We start from the raw sequence: 23,197 nt of genomic DNA, 5'->3' as shown, positions 1-23,197 counted from the left end.
CATAAGGATTCTTAATTAACAAAAACGGAACTTAAATCACTTTACAGTCTTGTAATTTGCTGTTCACAGCCGATTAGATATTCTTAGTAATCATATTAAACTTTTATTATGATGGTATTAATCAAACCACCTAAACATTATACTTTTTCGTAGTTAATATTAAATAAACTTTAAATCAAAACAAGCATTCTAATATTAAATAAACACAAGAATATAAAATATATAAAATGAAAAGAAACAAACATTAGAATTTTTCATAAACATCAATATCAGTATCAAAGTAATAATACTCTCTATTATTTTCTTTTCTCAGAAATGGCGTCGAAATAATACTTATTATTTGCTCAAATGCAACGTAGGATAAATCACTCGGATCTAGTTTAAATTTTTTTGCATTATTACAAACCGAATTCAAGAACGTAACTAGAATTTCTCCATCATCTTCAACACCTGTCTTACAGATGGCAACATATCTGTAATTTAGAGCTTTCTTTTGTGTAGGTACTTTAACTAAAACAAAGGTTCCAGGGGATATTAAATTTGGGTGTAGGTTTTCCTTGTCTTGATTGTAAGATGTACTAGCTTCAACAGTAATTGATTTTTGCGCAATCTGCTGACGAAGAGAAATCGACATTAAATCTTCCTCATCATCGGATGATGATGAGTAAATGGTGTTGTAAATGCTCCTTTTCTTCAATTGCAGCAAATCTTGTAAATTAATTGTATCTATTGGCTCTTTTAGTTCTGGAGACTTATTTGAAGGTATTCCCTTGTCTTTTGGTTCAGAGTTCGGATATAAACTTCCAGATAATACTGATATTCTTAGTTGCTTTTCAAAACGGTCGTGTCGGTATGTTTTAATCGTAACTTCCGGTCCTCTTTGCCATGTATTTTTTGTAATATTCATGATACCTGGTATGGCATCTATGATTTTCGGAACCAAGTCTTTTGCTGTAGAAATGTCATCATGAGGAATCTCTTTTACCAGTATAGTAGACTCCTTAAACAAATCCACTAAGTCTGAGGATGTTTTAATATCGTGTCCCATTAACACACGCTTATCGGCAGTCCTTTTAAGAGTACCACCTACGCCATCCATGGGTCCTTTGCCATGGCCAGGTTCACTGTATGTCCAAGTAGCTTTTGTTATCTGTTGGAATTCCTTTATTAATGTTTGTAGCCAGAGATGTATGTTAGTTCGGTTACGGTATTGTGACGTTGGCCCATCAGAGTAGATATGAATGGTGTTAATATGTTTATTTTTCAATATTATTTGTAGGATCGGTATCATATGAGCCCATACTGCATGGGCTTGATGATCCAAATTTTCACTCACGGTAGCAAAAGATGTGGATTTTAAACCATTGTCAACGTTGCGTGTATAATATACACCTGTATGAATAGACAATTGATTTTTTGCAAAATGTGTCGACTGGATTTCACTTGCGTATTTAGTGGTATAATTCTCCGAAAAGTCTATCTGTATCATTACCTCTTCTTCAGTTAGATTTTCTTTCATCTCCTTTTTCAGTTTGTTATAAATATAAATGCCATACAGATGTTTTTTCATAACTGGAATATCTTCAATAAAAGCCGTTTTTAATTCATTCACTGTACTTGAAATTGCAGCCTTTTTTGTGATCTTGAACTTCTTATTCTCGCCTTTTACAATTTTTTCTTCAATAACAGATTTCCATTGGAAATATGTCACAGAATCTGCATTATCAGCTGACTCAAGCTTCGGATTTTTACAAGTATCACAAATACCATTCATGCAGTCATAGGATGTTATGTCGCAACTATAATCCTCGATGGTTTTCTCTACACTCGTGTGAGTAACAAATTGTTGTAAGTTTTTTAATTTGTTCAGTTTAAATTCGAAGTTTTCGTGTTTGACACATAAACAAGATTCTCTGTCTCTGAATGTTGGAGCTACCACCCAAAACGGTTTTGCTCTTAATAATGTTGCATATGGTAAATTTATTCCAGTTTCTTGAACGAATTTTGACGTCAGTTCTTTAACTGTGTATAAAAGGAGGCGTTTTTGCTTCTTAACACCGTTTCTCTTCACAAAATCTCTCTTGCCTGGGCACATCCTGCTGACATCATCTCTTTGGAAGAAATCTTTTACTTTTTCACGAACTTCCGCCGTCAAAACAACCTCACGTATTTTAGTATCAGACTTCAGAATCGATGTACTAGTTCTCTCTTTTGGCAAAAAAGTCTTAGCCATATGAAGCAACTTATATTTCCGTAGCATGTTACCGCTAACACATTTTTGGAAGACTTCCCTCTCTTTGGAATTTTTTCTTAAAGTACAGACCTTTTCTTTTAATTGTGTAGTCAGAACTTCGTTAAATAACAGATTCTTGCGCACTTCTGGAGGCACGTCGACATTTTTAATCAATGCGTCAACTTTGCTGTTAGGAGTTGTTGGTATCTGAACTTTTTCCTGTTCCCTTTTTTCTTTTCTTCTAAGTCTTTTCTTTAAAGTTTCATACTTACGTTTTATGTTAGCAATTGTTTTCTCTTGTTTTTTTTATTATACGGTATGCTTTAGCTCTATCCTTCCGAACAATTTTTCTTCCCACTGTTCTTCTTACTAAAGACCGTGCTTCAGCTAATTCATCATCAGAATGAGGCGGAGTATTGTTTACTATACTCGATATTGCCTTCTTTTTTTCTCTGTATTTTTTTGAAGCTTCTTTCCAAATTTTTCTCTGCTTTCGCTTTTCTCTCTCAGTCATCTCATCAATATTTTTAACTTTCTTTTCAGCTTTTTTTTTCTGATAATACGCTCTATCCTTCGCTCTTTTTATTTCTCTCTCTTCCTCCGTCATCTTATTTAAAAATTTCCTTTTTCTGGCATTTGCTTTCTCTCTTTGACGTAAGTAAGCCGAACTATTTTTTTTAACTTGCTTTTTCGGAAGTTTTTTATTTTTTCCAGCCACAGGAGACTCCATATTGCTAAAAAAGATTAAACGTACCTATATTATAAAATATGTTAGCACAACATCTACTGAATTAACTAACCTATTAACTATTGTTATAACAGGGCGCGTTTATTCAAAAAAAGTCATTTCGGGAACGTAATCATCATTTCGAGAACGTTCCGTCAAGTCCAGGAACGGTCCCGAAATGACCGTTCCCGAAATGACTTTTTTAAATAAACGCGCCCTTTTTAGATGGCAACCATCTTTGACATCATGTTTGGCTTTGTTATTGTAAAATATTTGAGGTTACTATTTGTTTTAAAACACTACAAAACATATTTTTTAATATTCCAAGTTGAGAAACGCATTCCCGGTATGATGACGTATTGATGTACGCTCTCTAATTTATTGAATTGAAAGATACTTACCACTTATTTTCAATTGTTTTGGCGAAAACTCTCTCGACACACCGTTTATTTACATCGTTCACATCACTGTACCATAGACAACTAAAGGTTACGTTCAAAAACTGAAATTTTACCGAGAATTTAAGTTGCGTTCACTGAAATGACGCTTACTTTGCCGGACACAATATTTTCAATTGATTTTCTTTAATTTGTTTTCTTTCTTTAATAACAACAATAAATAATTGATATAAGATACAATTGTAGGCCATTAAGTAAGAAAAACTTTTCATTTTATTTTACTTTATGAATATTTACAAAGTTAGTTTCTGAAGATTGCTATTAAGGACGCGTTCCCGAAATGATTTTTTGTTGGTAATTGTTAGAATAATAATGAATGTGCTTTACTTTTCCTGTATAAAATATTATGCACAGATAATATGAACAGAGTTAAGTAATATTTACAATAACGATTTGCTTAAATAAACTAAATTTTAACATTTATTTCCTGGCAAAGCTAATTCTCCACCTTGGTGATTTTGACCCAGTTGTAAATGTTGTGTTGGGTATTTTACGGATGTATATGTAAGTAAACGAAAATATACAGGTATTATAATACTACACTGCACAAAAAGTACGTCTTGTAAATAAATTTTACTAAAACATTGAAATTATTTCTAAAGATTATTTATATTATACAAAATTTATGAGAATCTTTAAGAATATTTGATCTTTTTATTTATATTTATTAACTTAGTAAAAATGTAGCTTATTAGAATAAATCTGCTGATTTATTGCTTCTACGGCTTTTTAGGTTTATTATGTTATGGTCAAATTTCGGCGGTTCCGCTAGTTAATTTATAACTATTTGCCATAATAAGTACTTATGACGCCTTTTAAAATTGAAATGAGATATTTTAACAGTTAACTGCTTCGGCAGATAGCTTGTATAACACAAGTTACAATTTGGCCACCCTTTATTTTTTCTTTTTTTTTCTTGAATTAATAATAATTATATAAAAATCTAGCAAATCGTTTTACATTTTAATAATGAATATATTTAAAGCTCATGTAATAAAAGATGAATGAATATGAAAAATATTCTAAACAAGATTATAACGATGAAAAAAGTATTGGTTGGTTGATATAAACGAATATATTCTATATGATTGGTGGGAAAGACTAAGGGGGTAATTTTACAATAAAAATAATTTTCCCATATAATTTTCGATGACGCATATAAAATAGAAAAAAAAAAAACATTCTTGAATTATAGCCGTATAGTTTAAATTTATATATATTTATATATATATATATATATATATATATATATATATATATATATATATATTATAACGAATGTCATATCATATGTGCGATGCCAATTAGGATGCCATCAATTTGTAAAGTTTAAAAGTCCTCATTGAAATCCTTAGCGTGAATACCGAACACACATGTGTCAAAATCAGCAGTCAGGACCCGAAAGGTTGTATTTGTTGTGTATCGAGCTAATCGGCTTAACCGTCGCTTCGACACTTTTCTATTGGGCTTTTGCTGCGACAGAATCGAAGGCGTTTTGAGAATTCATCGAAATTAATTCTCAGTTTGTTTGCCTATTGTCGAACTACCGACGGCGATCCCTTTGTACTCGGGTTATTATTTATTTAATAAACGGCGACATCTCTTTGTGAGATGTGTACTCAATCAATGCACGGAGGCGTTAGCTCTTTGTTAAAGTAGGTATTTATCAGAAATGTACACTCCTTTCAAATAGTATCGCGCATTTAAAAAAATACTGTTCAACTGTTTTCATCCTTAGAAATAATAAACATACATGGTAGGCTGTGTCATACGAAAATACTTAATTTTTTTTTATGCAAGAAAATAATAAGAATATTTTATTTAAGCTTTATCCAAGATGTAAGCGGCTGTATTGTTGTTTGGAAACAATATTACTTGCTTAACTGAAAGTTAGAAGAATTTTCATTTTAATCTCTTTTAGTTTCAAGTACTAAGAAATAACATTGTGAAAATTGCTGAAATACATATTGTTATTCTATGTCACAGGAATTCGGACGTATAAATATGTCATATGGTGATATTTAGTTGCTGTTCATCACATCCTATAAACATTAACACTGTAAAAAATACTGACTAATCATCCTACATCTCTTTAATTAAAGTTGTATGTCCCTTTTACTTGTGTTTAAACTCGCTCAATCACCCTTTAAGACGGAACTCAACATTCCTTTGTATTGTTGTAAAGTAAAGTAACTAAGGCCTCCTCTCCCATTAAGGAGAGGGTTTGGGACATATTCCACCACGCTGTTCCAATGCGGTTTGGTGGAATGCACATGTCGCAGAATTTCGATGAAATTAGACACATGCAGCTTTCCTCACAATGTTTTCCTTCAACGCCGAGCACGAGATGAATTATAAACACAAATTAAGCACATATACATATATAGTGGTGCTTGCCTGGGTTTGAACATCGATTAAGATGCACGCGTTCTAACCACTGGGCCATCTCGGCTCAGTAGTATTGTTATGTGACGGTAGAATATCTGATGAGCGGTTGGTAGGGACTTAACCAGACGGCCTAGCGCAATCTAAATATACTAAGTAAATATGCATTACAATGTATTTATGATGCAAACAAAGCATCCTATGCTTCGGGTGCTAAGTGAATCGTTACGTTATATCAGTTATAGAGAATTTTTACAAAATAGTTTAATTTTCTATCACTGATCAAGTCCATTATAACTATGTTGCCGTAAATAATGTTAGCGATAAAACCAGCATTTCTATGAGCGTCTGAAGATGCGCGGGTTGTTTGCTTCTGTATAGTGTGTCGTTGACAGCACGAGAAGCAGTTAGCCAACAATGCGAAGCAGATAGCCAGAGCTGTACGGGCATACCAAAATCTTATATATTAATAGCGTAGGCCGATATTTCTCCCAGTGATTGTAGTTGCTTCACATAAAGATATGGTAATGGTCTCAAGTGAAGAATTTTAGCCGTAGATGTGCAGAAAATTAAAGAGGATTCTTGATTGCAATTTATTCAATTGTTACGATTTAACAAAGAATTAATTTTAGAGGAAAAACGGCACGAAAGTCCTAAAAAATGTTTTGAATAAACGCGAAGTTTCGCGAAAGACCCACTAGTACAAACTGATTTTGTACATTCTTAAATAGACGTTTAAATAACGTAATGACTAAAACAAAAACAAATGATAAATAATTTGAATATAATATGTACTCGTATATTAGAGAGTGTATGTTTGTGTGTGTGTATAACCATATATAGCTAGAAGTAAGCGTTTAACAAAATAGAGCAGGTGTAAAGAAAACATATCGTAACAAGTATGTCAGTAATCGGGTCGCGAGCTATCGGCAGCCGTGATTAGATAAATGACGGTGCCGCAAATATTTGACGGGTAAACAATGGTCACTCACATATCACATACACCTCTGTAGGATTTGCTACGCGCAATCATTTAGTTTTTAATAATCCATGCTAAAGAAGTGGCAGAACAGACCTATGTAACTTTATTTTAAACAAATATGTTTAGGTGTATTGATGAAAATTAAATCTGAATTAGTTTAATATTTGTGATAAACTTTTTCATATTTTCAACCAATTATGTTATTCAGGTATGAAAATCCTGATTAACATAATAAATATCTATTACTTATACTTAGTCAAATAGAAATATTTATATTAGAGTATCTCACCTGTCTAGCAGTCTTATTTATATACTATAACCTCTCTTTATTATTTAATTAAAAATTATTCATTTTTATTCGGTATACATCTTAGTATAATAATGCATCTCACTCAACTGATTCATATTGAATTTAATCATGATATTAAAACACAATATGAGCTATGCAAGTCTTGATCACAAATATTTAGATTAACTTCTTATATAGTTAAGTAATTAACGAATTAATTAAGTGATTCTTAATGCGCAAAATTTCGGAAGCTAAATATTTTAATAAAACAAATTGTAGCTACCGAATGAACGCATAGTAAGTTTGTAATACCTCGATCAAAGCGTAGATCAATATTACATTAGTAATAAACTTCAATGTATTTCCTCTATTATTATATAATATTTCCATATTAGCTGTCCTGCCGTTTCATGTTAAGAGATTTATAGTATGGTAGCTTCACTTGGTTGTAAAATGACGATTCAAAAGTGCTTGTAAAAGCCTACTTGAATAAAGTTTATTTTGATTTGATTTGATATATTCAAAGAATAAATAGCCACAATGCTTAAATACTGATGAGTGTCATCAAGTGATATGCATTAAATACACGAAACATTGACAATTTTAAGAATTATTTTGAATGATCTCGATTGTAATCAGTTGTTCTACAATAGTTATTTCTCGGACGCTGCATAGATACCTCTATGTATATATATTGACTCCACCGTCCTCAGGCATGGTGGAGTTACGATATACGCAAGGCGGCAGGCAGGAGCTGGTTGCGAGTAGCCGGAGAAAGACCACAGTGGCGTGCACTTGGAGAGGCTATTGTCCAGCAGTGGACAAAAGCGGGCTGATGATGTACAAAAATTTATGTTTTATTTATGCATCGTTAAGCCAATTAAAAAATATAGAATCGCGTAGTTTCAATGTTGTGTTTGGTGCGCCTCAATGAATCCATAACCATGTAGAGATGACAGTGATGAAGATCTCTGGTCGTGTCGAACTGTCCCATTGATGTATAAATGTATAATATAATTTAATTTATAATATATATTTTTGTACCTTAACTAATACCAATTATATCGTACAAGCGTCACAATTTAGAATCATTATTCATTATTCAAAAATAATCTTTTTATATGCTTAATGATACGATATATTTACAAATTAAGTTCAACAACACAATTGATAAATTGTGTTTCCCATTTATATCGACTGTAAGTTCAATGAATGATTTTCGTAAATTCCGTCGGAATTTGTACCTTCTGAAATACCCAAGTCAAATTTAAGCTTAAGTCTTACAAAAATTTATCGTACATGATCCCGCTTTATTTTTCTTGAAGAATGGTAGCGCTTTTGCGGATTTCAAAAAAAAACTATTATTTTAGACTATTTTGGTATGTATGTATGGTTCAAATTATTTCATACAAAACATTTATCCTTATCAAAAGATCCTTATATGTGTCTGGCTTGCTTTCTTTTAGCCGGTTAAATTAAGATTTTAAAATGAGAATGATCACAATGCTGAATTTTGCTAATTTATACGATATTATACCTTAGCAAAACCTACTTAGTTAAAATGATCAGATTAAAAATATAACATTGATCGTGGGATAAATGAAAAAATAAATTATATCATCAATCAATTTAATATTCACATAAGTTATATACTTAGTATTTAAACATTTATACAATTCATACATTGAACAGGGTATTGGAGAACCACACTTATATAAAATTTTTGCTTGGAATGTTTATGAAGTATAAAAATGAAATAAGTATTACATAAAATATATGTAAAAAATTACATGTATGGTAAAAAGAAATATTATTCTTTATCAAATATATTTCGTAAATCAATATGTACACAATATACATTTTCTAAAATCTACACTATGTTTAAACTACGAAATTATTTCATAAATATATTTTTTTGGAATATACATAAATAACTATCCACTAGGCATATTCGACTATGATAATACTGAGCCTTAGGTCTAAATATTGCAATCTGATAAAATCTGGTCATTTTCATAATGATATCTTAGATAATAATTGTTGCTTGCTTTTTACAATAATTTACAAATGAACACTATAATGCAATTTATGACTGAATTAAATTGAATTCTACTATAATAATTACTTTAAAACTGTTAAAACTTTGAAGTTGAATCATTGTTACTTAACTAAAATATAACATTTTATTTGAAAAGAACGTTTGGCTAAGATTAAAATATTTGTGAAATGATTATCTTTTTTGAAATTCCTCATAAGTATTAATGTCTGGAGTCCTTTAAATATTTTTTAATAATTTAAGGTATTATAATAAAATAGGAACCAATACCTTACATTTAGCAACTAAAAGTAAATTGTGTCACAAATAGTATTCGAGCTGGTAGTCAAAATTTATGCATACAGAATATGCTCAGAACGAAAATAAAATTACGCTCAATTCATTTAAACTTATGTAATAAATAAATGTTGCGATGAATTTGCAAAATTATTTAAAGAGACCAATGCCGATATTCTGTTTCTATGTTACCTTCACACTTATCAGTTTGCTGTAAACCGATTGCATGCGTCAGATAGATAAGCACGCCGTTGGCACATACTGAATCTCCACGTATACATAAATGTACTCACAAGAGCAAATCGCTTTAAGCATAACCGGTCTTTAAATATTGCAAAGCCTTCGCAAACGGCTAAAACGACTAGTTAACCACTTTGTAATTATAAACGTATTCACCACCAGCAGCCACTTGGCTGAGGACCGTGCCCCGTGACAGGAGGCTGATGATGCATCGGCTGATATGGGGGAAGAGACATCCCAAGTGGAGGGAGCCCATCCGGCTTTCCGATGCACGGTCTACCATCCTTGACGAGTACCGGAACAGCTACACGTCTGGGTGAATTCAAACCACCGACGTTTAAATCATGCGAACCTTTTTCTTGAACGGCCCGTTTCGTTTTGTATCTGTGGTTTTGAAACCAAATCTTCACCTGCGTCGGCGTTAAACGTATTAAACTCGCTAAATGTTCTCTTTCTGGAGCGGATAGATATCTCTGTTGCCGGAACCGTCTTTCCAATTCATATGTTTGGGCCTTAGAGAACAATACACGACGTTTGCGTTTCTTGTGCGAGAGACCGGAATCGTTACCTGTTGGTGGTTGATCATGATCGTTGTCGTCGTCGTGTTCTAAGCTATGGTCGTGGTCGTGATCGTGGTCTTGATCGTGACGAGTGTCAACAACAGTCGGAGAAGATGCCGCCGGTCCTACATAAGAGAGCTCAGATGCACGAGACGTACTATCCGGACTCGCCTGTTGACCAATAATACCTATAACAAAAAAAAAACAATTGTAATACATAATCATATTAAACATTTGAAATATAAAAATGTAATGTAGAACCTATCTAGAAATGTAATGTGTGTATTTTATATTTAAGCTCTGTTTAATAGTATGGTAAGCTTCAATCAGTTTTATTAACTGTTACACATTTCAGATACTTGTATTTCGAATCATATTCAATGTTATTCGCATCTAAATCTCCACTTAATCTGTTAGGGTCGCTCTATTTAACTCCAACTAGAGAACGTTCGCAAAAGAATAATGGGACATGAAAAAATCACCGCAAATAAAGCATTGTTCATTTGTTCTCCATTTTCCCCTTACATATTGGACACAGTTTCACACGGATGTGTCAGGAGGCGGGAGGAGGCTGGGCGTGGTAACGGTGGGGAGAGCGGGGAGACACCCACCCATCGGCAGCTGTACTATTGTTCTGAGAACGTCTATAGTGCTAAGCGAATGTCGCAGAGATAATAGGTACTACTTTATTGTGTATCATAGGATATATAGGAAGCAATTTATATAAAAAAAATAAGCTCATATAGTTTTATAAAATAAACACCATAACAATACTTTAATATTCTGCAATATATAAATAATATAACTACCTAAAAACACTATATAGTAATCGCATATTTCTATTCTTGTTGCATTTTGCCTAGTGTCTAGTTTGAACGAATTAAAACTATAGAAGATTTATACGAGGAGTGTATCTCTTCACTAACCAACAACCATTAGCGGGACAACAATGGAATCTATAACTATCATCAAATAATGAACAAATAGCATCCCTAACAGCCGCAAACACTGTAATTGATAGCCAGCTGCCTCCCAATTCTCTATTGGTGACAAATTCGTTCCGCATCGCACCCCTCTAAAGTTAAACAATCGGTTAGCCCCCGATCTAAGGGCGTGACATCATGCTCCCTATTTTAAACGAAATTCGATAAAACTATCACATTTGCTATATATATAACAACTACCTTAAAATAAAAACAACCTACTTCTAAAAAGGATACTTCTTAGGTCATTAAAAAATAAAATACTTATCTAGAAAATAATTAACAATGATGAATACCAACCTATACAATTTATATGTAATATAGTCAATGTCTTAACGGACTTCTCATAATTAAATCTGATTTGAAATAAGTTCAGAAGCTATTTATAATAAATTGGGCATGAAATGTAAAACATGGATTTCTTATCTATATGTTTTTTAAAAGATAATTCATTAGATAAAACTGGAAAAACAATGACCAAAAAGGTGTTATACAATTTGACTCGCGAGCCAATTACCGGTTTTATTTGGATTGTTTAATCACGACACGTGGGATTAGTACTTTTGAACAAGCAATCAAATATATCAACGAGTGCCGAAATATTAGATAAGCGATAAACATAATTAATGACAACCGCAGATTAGCGGCTGAAGGCACTCGATTGGAGGAGCATTTCAAAAAATAATCTCGCCCTCTCGACGCCGACTACCGAACACCTATTACATTCGAGTGGGTCAATATATTTGTGTATGATAATTCGTCTAGGTACTTGTCTTCATCGAGAGTGATAAATTTGAAGATATCCAAATTGAAGTTTTATCGCTAAATATGTATTTGGTAACTTTATACCACCGTTGAAGTTGAAATTGCTTTTTAAATAAAGTATTTTGTACACACGCAGCGAATTGTTGATGGATTTTTCCTATGTAACACAAATAACATTCAACATAATATCACATTTTATCTATTATCTTTGGATAAATATGTCATTTCGTAAAGACAAGTTAAAATATTTTTCCTTTATAGTTAAGCGTGATATGTGAGAGAATTACAGTAATGATAAACATTCCTGATAAATGAAAATAATATTCGTTCTCTCTGCATCGAAATAAATTTCTTAATAGCAAAATAATGCCCTTGTTATCTTTATAACATTTACATTCTTAATTGTGAACAAAGCAGCATACTTTAGATATAACTAAAAATTTGCCAGAATAATAATCATATTCGAAAATCAACAGAAGTTGTATCTATAACTACAACAAAAACTGCGCCGATATTACTATACGCCGATAGTACTAATACTTACTACAAAATGTTTGTAAAAAATATTACAAGAGCTACACTTGAAGAGTTATTTCGTGTGATAGTACCGCACTTATTTAGTGAAAAGCTGTCATAAACTCACGCTGAGCATCATTATCTAAAGTTGCTCTTCATAGAAAGCACTGTCAATACACTCACAAGAGTAACTTGAAATCAATCCGATCGATTACAGACATGAGAAAGGGCTATTAAAATTGTGACTAAAGATTAAATGTAGGGAAATCATCATCACCAGAAGATACGTTTTTAATCCAAAATGCAAATTGAAAATTTCCATATAAAGTTACGGTTGTAACACAACTTATCAAAACATTTCATAATACTAATCTATTTTAAAATTTTTATTAAACATGATTACTGGGTATTTTGCTTACCGGTTCCATCGTGTTGATCCAAAGAAAGCCAAGGTTGATGATGTCTTAATAGTTCATGCGAATAATGCTGAGGCGGCGCGTAGGGCGGCAACTCGAGCGAGCTCAAGCTGCCCTGCGCAGGCGCTTCTAAGCCTTTAGCTTCATTTAGGCCCAGAATATCAGAAATTTGAAATCCCGGCCGTTGACCCGGCATCTTCATACTATCAAGTAACCTGTAACAATATTAATATTTTTAATAATCGAAATATTTATTTTAAAATTTATGTAGCATAGCTATTCTAATCTCATCAAAATCGTAATATTCAGATATACTGTGCAGTCCATTTGTTTAACACACACGTAAATAGTTGACTACGATTATATGCTAATTACGCTCAACAAAGACTTAAACGCGTTAGTTCTAAAAGATAATATATTTATTTTATTGCATCGTATAGTATATTAGTAAGGTGTGATTTACGTAAATAAAAATGATCTAATGTAATTGTAATTGTTTGTTTCCGGCACATTGCAATAGACTCGTCAACCAGCATTTCTTATCTCGTGATTGCAGTGAGTCGACAATGGCTATTTTTATAAAAATAATGAATCAATATTATAGGACCTATGAACACCTCAACATTCTACAAGAATAACCAATCTGATTGCAAAGGGTTGTTCAGTTGGTAGCAGTATAAGTTGGCCCAAAAATTGTCAACTATAAAGAAAAATGTCTATAATAAAGAAATCACGAGAAAGTTCTTTCTAAAAAGACGCGTATTCAATACCATACATATATTCCAAGAACGTAAATCGATTAACAAATATTATCTTTACAAATGACAAAAACGACTCAAGGGCGCGTAATTGAAAAGAAACACACAAGTTCCATCATGAATTGATGACAGTACTTTGTTAAGTGAGAACCTCTCCAGAAAACGTGACCCAAATAAAAGATCGACGAATACTCAAAAAGGTCTAAAGAGACTCTGTCTATTAAAAAATCAGAATTACATGTAGCTGTGAAATGTTCCAGGGTTGTACGTGACGTTATGAATGAACGACTATATAAGCGGGCGGCGGCGGCCCTTAGCAGGTTGTAAACATAACTATTAACAAGCTCTCACTAGGATGCAAGAAAACTGTCACATATGATGGTTCGAATAATTATAACAATCATTCCGTAAGAGTTTCAATTTCATCGGCTATCACAATGAAATAATTAATTTCTAAATATGACTGAATGTTGCTAAAACTACTCTCAATAATTAGAAACACACACAGAAAAAAATAGCTTTTATGGTTTCTGTGAGATATAAATCCTAAAGTAATTAATATAAAATAACTATTTAGCGGTACATATGTATAGCTCGGTACATATGCACATTATCAAAAATATGGCACAAATAAAATCGCAGGTCAACCCTTACCCCGGGAAAGCGGAACGAAAAGCAGCCGGATAAAGAGCTGGTAAGAAAGCAGGTCCCCACGGCGGCAGCAAAATAGGGCTCCATGCTAACAAGGACGCCGGCGGCAACAACGGCGGCGGCGAACGCGCACTTTCACCCTCCTCACACTTCATCTCCCGACCGGGAGAAGTCGCCTTCGGAATAATCTTGGAAACTAACACGAAACACCCGCGTGAATACGTGCTGCGTCTCGCGACGCTGCGCTCGTACTAAACAACCCTCGAGTGGCCCTCGGGGTGAAGAACACCCCGCACCGCCCTCGTACTTCGACAGCCTACTCAGCTCAGTTTGAGGGTGCTCCACAGACCTCGGCCAATGGCAGCAGTCGTTAGACTGGGCGGGTCGTAAACAAACCAATCGCATCGCTCCCGAAGCCTTCCCAACAAAAAAACTGGAGTATACTTTTGAATAGAGGAGCTTTCGACGTAGCGTTACGTTATGTTGCTTTTGTAATGAGTGCGCGCGTTAAGCCCATTGTTGAGCCGGGTTCGTTATGGACGCCGCTCTAAATGCCCGGATAACGATATTCATTTAGAGTGTTTTTAATAACTCGATGTAAGCTCATGGTGATTTTTTTGAGCTCTTTCTGGTACAATGTGATGGGAACGTATTTATACACTGCCTATTTATTACCTAACATTTAAGTATTGTCAATTTTTTTATTAAATTTGGGGCTTATGTTAAATAAACGTACACAATTTTAATTTAAAAAAAAAATTGAAAAATCGCAGGTATTTAAACAGACGAGAATATAACGAGTCTATCTTTCAGTCCCGACGTAAAGTTGCACATGTGCTAAGGCTTAGCACAATGCCTCTCGAAAAACAATACAAAATACGATGGAGTTCCATGAACAGGTACAAAACCTGCATTTATCAGTTTATGACTTGCACGTGTGCGCTGACGCATTGTTTCATCTCCTGACTGTTCTAGTTTTTGTTATTGTTTATATTTTACTAATTTACGACAATTCGACCCGTTGAGTTACTAACGATGTAAAAATTATTTCTCAATGGGAAAATAGATATACATATCAAATTAAAGATACATCTGACTTTAATGACTTTTATCGATTTTTAACTTATAAATTGGACTTTTATATTTGTATACATTAATATATTTTTGATTTAATATTCTTGACTTGTAATGGTACCAACGCGCGGTAAGTTTATACCGTATCCAAATTTTGTCATCAACGAGAAGCTAGTATCTATTTCGATTTTTTATGAAGCTGATAACATCCAAATAGGTTTCTAATGACATTATTTAAGGGGGTTTTTTAGTATAATGGATTCCAATTTCCATTAGTATAAGAATTAGGTATTTCTGAAAATATTGAAAAATATTCTCGATATATTAGAATAAAATTACATTACAAGAATACAATATTATATTCTATTTACCAAATTAATAAAGCTAATATTTTAAAATAGTATGATTTATTCAAATTAATAAAAAAAAAATTATTTTGATTATTCAACTTATCCTTAAGTACAACACGACACAACTCCTTTATTGAAATTTCTCAAGCATCTGTTTTTTATCAGTATGGTAGTAATCGTTTATCCGAAGGGATTAGCAGTCGCAGGTGTGCAACAAATAATTAACTTAAACAATGCAAAAGAATATTTACGTCCAATTCTGCTAAATAACTGCAATTTTGAAGTAGCTACAACTTGGTAAGAAAACTAGATTTTTAAGACTTACTTAGATTTATTAATTGTAAATATTTGTTAAATTAAATAGTATAGGTAAAGATGATTAGTTGTCTATAAACAAGAAAGTTATACAATAAAAACATATGACATTTTACTTTTATTAAGTATACTTCAAATGTTAAATTCATTTAAAAACTATTGTCAACCGAATTAATTATTTTATTGTATTATGTAGTACCAGTTGAGAAGCCCACATATTATCTATTCAATTAAATTTTAATTATGACATTTTTAACCACATTTACGAAATTCATTTTATTCGATTTTGATGATCCGTTCGGGTACAAATTTTGTTTTAAGTATTCATACTAATAAAATCTTGCATTCGTTTTTATATTAGTAGATAGGTTTTATTGATCACCGCACACTTGTAGTGATGTTTTCAGTGATTTTATTTTGACAAAAGAATATAATTGCTAATGAAATGACACAATATATACGAATAAATTACTCAAAGACGATTTCACTTCAGCTCACCCTACCCTTATCTCATAACCACAAAAGTCTTAAATGCCCTTATTGTTTAAGTGCCATTTAAAGGTTTTGAGAGTTCGTTCTAGTCCAGGTGTTTATAATCCGTTCCATATGCTACAATTTCTCATTGTATCCAGAAATTGTCTTCGAAAATTATTAAGAATACTTTACTGATTGCAAAAACATAATACTCAAGACAATTTTTATAAAAAGCTTTTGTTTTTAAATATTAAAATCTTTATTCAATAAGGTACCTTAATTATATATATCTACCGATTCAAAAAAACCTTAGACGACAGACATGACAAGAACTGACAAAAACTTTTTAAATTGAATTTATATACCTTTTATTTACATCGATCGCTTTCGGCGTTTTTTCCAAATTGAATCAATAAAAGTCAGTTTTATAATTTTCTTTAAAGGTGGAATATAATTTCAACATTTTTGTAATTCTTTCGGGTTGGAAAACTGACTATTAACAATTTCAAATTGACTTTCAAATATCACAGTGATTGTAAAAGTGATGCGCTTAAAGTATCCGATGCGTTAAAGGGCAACAATAACAAAGGGCAATTATTCATATTAGGAACCAACCCCTAAGTGGCGTGCAGCGCACCGATGTAAAATGTTTAATTGACTTATTGAGAATGAGTTTTTAAAATATCTACCCATCGTTTTATAATCGACGTTTTGCTTTTGTAAAGTATATGCGTAAGAATTAGATAACATATGTTAATGTTAAAAAATTATGTCCTAAAAAATCATGATATAAAAATAATATGTATATATATTTTATTAAATTGTTACTCTTTGTATTTATTAGTAATTAGTAATTACTAATTATAAATGTGAAAGTAAATATGTCGGTCGCTTTTACGACCAAACCGCTGGACATAATTTTATGAAATGTAGTATTAAGCGTATATGAACTCTAAGAAAGGATATAGACTATTATTTTTGCTTAACACATAACAGTGAAGCCGTCGGCGACTTCTAGTTATATATAAACGAGAGATAAAATTCATTTAAGATATTTAAAAAAATATCATTCATTTAGGACATAATACTTAAAATTAGCTTACTCATTTTATGTTTCTCATTTTTATACGTTATCGTTTACTTATACTCATGACTAAAGCAAAACAAAAAATATACCACGACGCAGCATGTAAATTTTGCCTATACTGTACTTAGGTAAGCTGCGAGGGCCAGATTTGTAAGGGGAGGGCGGCAGGTGTTCGCGCCCTCTGCTACATTTCTACGATCATCGAATATACTCGTATAACTGTGTATCTTAAATGTTGTTATTAAATTTTGGTATTCTAAATCATAGTAATATTATAACGAGACGGTGGCTGGTTTTTTCTGATTTATATGCAAAAATCACAATATAGCTCAGTTAGCTTGCTATCATATACCTACAATCAGTGGTGTAGTGTCAGCATAGACATATTACTTTAAGATATAGTATATAAATCTATTTTTTTTAGTACAGTAAAGAATAGAATATATATCTTTAAAGCAATTGGAGACCAAGACTAAAGCATATTAAAAAGTTTCGAAAATTTTTACACTAAGGTATCGTTATATTCGTATCTAAAAATAAATTAATTTTATTAATAAAAAGTAAAAAAAAATTCCTCTATTGATTTATCACACGATATTTGTCCTTATCATAATAAATAGGAGTATTATTTTAAGTATTTCCTATTTATTCTATGTTAATATCACAAACATGTCTAGTCTTTAAATAAATAAAGAAATAGTCAAGTTATTATGTGCATAGTTTTTTTGATAATCAATGTGCTCACGATTCAAGACTTGATATATCTATGGCATTACCTCTATTTCTCCTGTGTATGTCTTCCCAACAAATTATAAGAAATTCCTTTTAGCAACTGTCACTTCAATGAATAGATACAGTAGATCTCTGCAAATTAATTCTACAGTTATAGTTTACAGTAAAAATACTCCAAATAAGGGGCGATTTGCATTACTTGAAGTTAATGAAAAGAAAAGAGTTAGATTAGGTAAGTATTTGATGCGGAATTAAAAAATCCATTTTATTTGATCTTACTACCAAGACCATAAATTGAAAAGGCACATCAACTAATTCACTTGTAACATAATTAATATGTATATGTAAGATGTATACTTAGAGAGCTGAGATGGTCCAGTGGTTAGAATGCATGCATCTTAAACGATGATTTCGTGTTCAAACCACTATATATATATATATATATATATATATATATATATGTGCTTAATTTGTGTTTACAATTCATCTCGTGCTCGGTGAAGGAAAACATCGTAAAGGAAACCTGCACGTGTCAAATTTTATGAAAATGCTGCCACATGTGCATTCCATCAACTCGCATTGGAACAGCGTAATGGAATATGTTCCAAACCCTGTCCTTAATGAAAGACTAGGCCTTAGCCCAGCAGTGGGAAATTTACAGGCTGTTACGTTTTTACTTTAAGTACTAAGACATGTTTCTACAAAATTATCAAAGTCAAAATGTGAGACACGAACAAACAAATTTGAGTGAAAACTGATTTCTTCAAATACCAATATCTAAATGCGACATACAATTCTAAAACGCTAGACATAAAACAAACTACACGAAAAATAATACTGAGTGTTCGAGCCAATTTCAATGCAAATTAGCTTACCAAACTGATGAAATTGACTCACGAAAACGTTGAAGTGAACTAATAGAAAGATATATTTCTAAATCTTATAGGATTTGCTACATTGTTCATTTTGAATATATGTACAATTTTATTTGTATACCAACTAATCCTTATAAATTATATTGATTGAATTAAATTAATATTTTGCCCCGATACATTGTAATATTTATTATAAAATAGCTACGTACACATAAAAAACTATAAAGGTTTTTTTAATAGCATTGGTGACAAACTGTCAGGGGATGGAAAGTAACTACCCACACAGATATGTTGTATATGTTGGAAGGCTTCGAATTGCTTTAGTGGCATTTAAGAAAAGTCTTAGTCCTATAAAAGTTAAACAATTGAATATGACTACGTTGACCCTTATTATAAAGCCAATTGTTAATATACATATTAAATACATATGTATATTAACAATTGGCAAATAAAAACAATACGATGGATCACGTTATTTTTACATATCCAAAAATACTGAATAAAATTACTTGTTTCAACAATAACTATGATTATGAAAATAATTATAAGGTTGGAGATAATTTGTAAGTCATAAAATGTTATACGATAGGAGAATGCGTATATCTATTAAAGTTCTAACATTAACACACTGCTTTACAAATTATAAAGCACATATACATACAATATACATATATATATTTACAGTAGGATTTGCGTCCGTGTTTGCGCACATACAGGATCACTATAAAAGGTATGTTCTATGGAAAAGACTGGTCTCCCTAAGATTGACCGTCGTGGCCGTAATCGGTAGTCGTTTCACGTCATCATTATCGATATTATATTTTCCATACTTTTTTTTTTTATTATACCAATTACTTAAATAATCTTTAGTCATCATTCCATAGTATAATACAAAGAAGATTACCGCTGTCTGGCCCTATGTATGCTTAGATCTTTAGAATTATACAACGGTATTTAATGCGGTTTATTCTAATACATACAAACATTGATTCAAGAGAAAGGTTTATATTTATAATACATGCACAATATAGTAGAGAAACACCGAAAACTTTAGAGGTTTTTAAAGTGATTTTGTAAATCATCACGTTTTTGTGCTCAAATGGCAAACCCAACGAGATATATCAAAATAACATAATTGTACACATTATAAAGGTCTTCAGAAAAGTCAGTTAGACATTCTGTAGTTTATTCTGTAACAGCATTGAGCGAAACGAAGCCGGGGCGGGTCGCAAGTACGATATAAAATACGTTAATAAGTATGTACCGTTGAAATGAGTTTATTAGGCCAGGTGCTTAACAAATATCTGTTTGCCCTTGATTATCTATTGTTCTGTAATAATTATTTATTAGATTATGATATATTAGAATAAAAAATGTACGACGGTAAATAATGAAATAAATCTATTAACTATATAATATATTACATAAATATCAAAACCTAGCATTAGGAGCTAAATTCAAAGAGACGATCATTTCATATTTGCAATGGTAATGATAAAATAATAGGGGCTGATAGCCGACACGATAGGAAAGTAATTTGTGTAAAAGTTTAGACGGTATATTATATTGTACCGGTCCCCCCGCGCGATTCGTACCAAGCGCCGTTTATCGCGAGAAAAAACTACCCTATGACCAGACTGTCATTACCTCTTTGCTACAGTACCGCCTGACGAAACAAATTACATGACAATTTACGTACGTAATGCCTCAATTACAAACAACGAAGCCTACTAAATCAAGGCTACTGGGGCTTCTAGCCAACAAAAACGTAATGAAACGAATTACTTCCAGCATTCGTGACAAAAACACATCATACATAATATTCGTCCGTCAGCACCTATTCTACTTATGGAAAATTTACGATGTACAAAGTTTCCCAATAACGAAAACTTTACTACGGCAAGCGAGAGTAAAAGTCGATGAGATTTCACGAATATTTCGTTATGGCAATCTGGTTAGGCGTATTGGGCCTAAACGATCGCAAGCACGACAAGCCGCGAAGAGGGCTTCCAAACCAATTAAGGGCTCCACGAAGGCATGGGAGAAGACACAGCTGACGGATTACGAGTTCGATGGTACTCACTGCGATTCACTGCCACTGGAACGATTGGTGTAGAACACGCAAGGAACGCCAACCATGCGAAACATTTTTTTTTTAAAAGTTCCGTTTTTTACTTACTATATAATGTATAAACATAGTGAATTACTGTCTATAAAAAGTTTATTTAGAAGAAAATTCCCAACTTTCTTAATTTGATCATATTTTTCAATCAAATAAATTATTCTTTATCAAACAGCTTACCATACATATGATTCATACTTCCTATGAAATGATAGAGTCATGACTATAATAATAATAATTGTCTTTTATCATTGTATTAGTAGCAAGACAAGACATGCTTAAAAAAATCCTATATTCAATGGGTACTATTGATTTATCGTAGCCTTTTATTTATTCACAGTCAAAAAGACAAATTCGATATTTTTTATTTCAATATTATACTGTAATATAAAGTGAAGCATTGTGTGCAATAAAGTTATACGCCGCGCTTATAGTCAATTTCCATGCACTCAGGTACAATAGCGACCTATTTATATGGCATTTCTAAGATTGTCACATTTTCCAGTAACTGATAGCCCAGTGTCACGTAAAATAATACATTTTTAATTAAAAATTGGAATTAATAATACTATATACCTTTTTTTTAATATTAAATATTATATTCGTGATTTATATCAATAAACATATTTCAATGTATTTTTTTTATTATATGTTACATTGTCATATGCAATCGTGGACAAACTTCACCAGGGATTGAGAATCAATTTGACTAGATAGAAATTAACGCTATTACCATTGCCGTTTATGAAATAACATATTAGGGTTTTGCATAATGTTTCCTCACAACATATATGTTACATATAAGATTTTAACATCTATCAATAACAATGGGGATATTGTGTTAACTGCTGAGACGATATGAAAACGATACTTAAAAATGACCTACGAAAGACTTGCCAAAACCTTTTGAACACATGGATTTACTAAACTTTCACAAACTGTAGGATATATTAATTACTTACGCATAAGTGCCATAACGATAATCTTCTTCGAACTGAGGTTGTCTGTACTGGCCGTTCGGATCAGCACCATAGTCCGCAGGAATGATAGACCAGTTGTTGTCGTAGTTGTAGTAGTCTCCGTAACCCATCTCTCCGTCACCCATCATTCTCATTATATACTAATCACCACGATACACAACGCAACGCAATCGTGAACAAATGTCTAATTAACTTTAATACTTGAATAGAACATTAATCAGTACCGACGAAAGAACATAATCCATTTACTGCCTTAAATCTCTGTCGATAAGATGTGTAAAGTTTAATTATTATTTATTGAACGGTCAATTCCGTACGACAAACAGCAAGCGATCATATCGACTGATCGATGCCTCACCGAGCGTTATCAATAAAATTATATCGTTATCATATCTAGCAGCTTTCCCCAACGATACGGGACTTTTATAAAGCGACAACTCGCACCGACGCCAATATCATAGCAGATACCTTTATCTCTGCCTTACCTTCAGATGGTAAAACGTGCAGTTGTCGCCGATGTTATAAAATCCTGGAATGACAGGTTGTCGTGTTAAGTAGAATTATGATAAAGTGCTTTGAATTAAATTTTCTACGTACGTAATATTTATGATTTCTAAAATTATTATTTCTTTCAAGTTCCAAATGCATTGATTAGGTACAAATATTAAAAATAAGCCACAATGTTTTTATGAATAGATCTGACTGAAATTTAAACAAAAATGAAAATAATATTTTATAAAAAGCTTCGCGATTAAGCTTAAACTTATATTTTTTATGGAATCTCAAAATATTCTATGTACTCATGAGAATTTTTCATTTGTGTTATATTATTGTAGAGATTTGTAAGTATAATATACTGACAAGAGTTATATATCGTATTTAAGACTGTTATT

At 32.1% G+C, this 23,197-nt stretch overlaps 2 protein-coding genes across 2 annotated transcripts; both read right to left on the bottom strand.

Moving 5' to 3' along the window:
- Positions 1-244: 244 nt before the first annotated feature.
- On the bottom strand, positions 245-3,757 carry LOC124535890. The gene is made up of 2 exons (XM_047112291.1): positions 3,362-3,757; positions 245-2,967 (listed from the first exon to the last, which is right to left on the bottom strand). Exon 2 carries the CDS (start codon positions 2,258-2,260, stop codon positions 245-247), a length of 2,016 nt encoding a protein of 671 aa, XP_046968247.1. The 5' UTR covers positions 2,261-2,967; positions 3,362-3,757.
- A 4,945-nt stretch (positions 3,758-8,702) lies between these two features.
- Positions 8,703-22,634, bottom strand: LOC124535676 (homeobox protein Nkx-2.2-like). Its single transcript, XM_047111978.1, has 3 exons — positions 22,287-22,634; positions 12,890-13,101; positions 8,703-10,394 (listed from the first exon to the last, which is right to left on the bottom strand). Exons 1-3 carry the CDS (start codon positions 22,436-22,438, stop codon positions 9,799-9,801), a joined length of 960 nt encoding a protein of 319 aa, XP_046967934.1. The 5' UTR covers positions 22,439-22,634; the 3' UTR covers positions 8,703-9,798.
- Between the last annotated feature and the right edge of the window lie 563 nt (positions 22,635-23,197).

The sequence above is a fragment of the Vanessa cardui genome, chromosome 15 (genome assembly GCF_905220365.1).
Source record: "Vanessa cardui chromosome 15, ilVanCard2.1, whole genome shotgun sequence".
In the NCBI taxonomy this organism is placed as follows: Eukaryota; Metazoa; Arthropoda; class Insecta; order Lepidoptera; family Nymphalidae; genus Vanessa; species Vanessa cardui.
Note: the sequence above shows the minus strand (reverse complement) of the source record. Positions and strands in the feature narration are given on the sequence as shown.

Bases quoted from the DNA above. Each gene is read 5' to 3' on its own strand.
- LOC124535890 (XM_047112291.1), bottom strand. From the start codon at position 2,260: ATGCTACGGAAATATAAGTTGCTTCATATGGCTAAGACTTTTTTGCCA.
- LOC124535676 (XM_047111978.1), bottom strand. From the start codon at position 22,438: ATGAGAATGATGGGTGACGGAGAGATGGGTTACGGAGACTACTACAAC. The intron at 13,102-22,286 runs GTAAGTAATTAA...ATATTGTTACAG, and splicing joins TATCGTTATGGCACTTATGC to GTTACTTGATAGTATGAAGA. The intron at 10,395-12,889 runs GTAAGCAAAATA...TTTTTGTTATAG, and splicing joins GGATCAACACGATGGAACCG to GTATTATTGGTCAACAGGCG.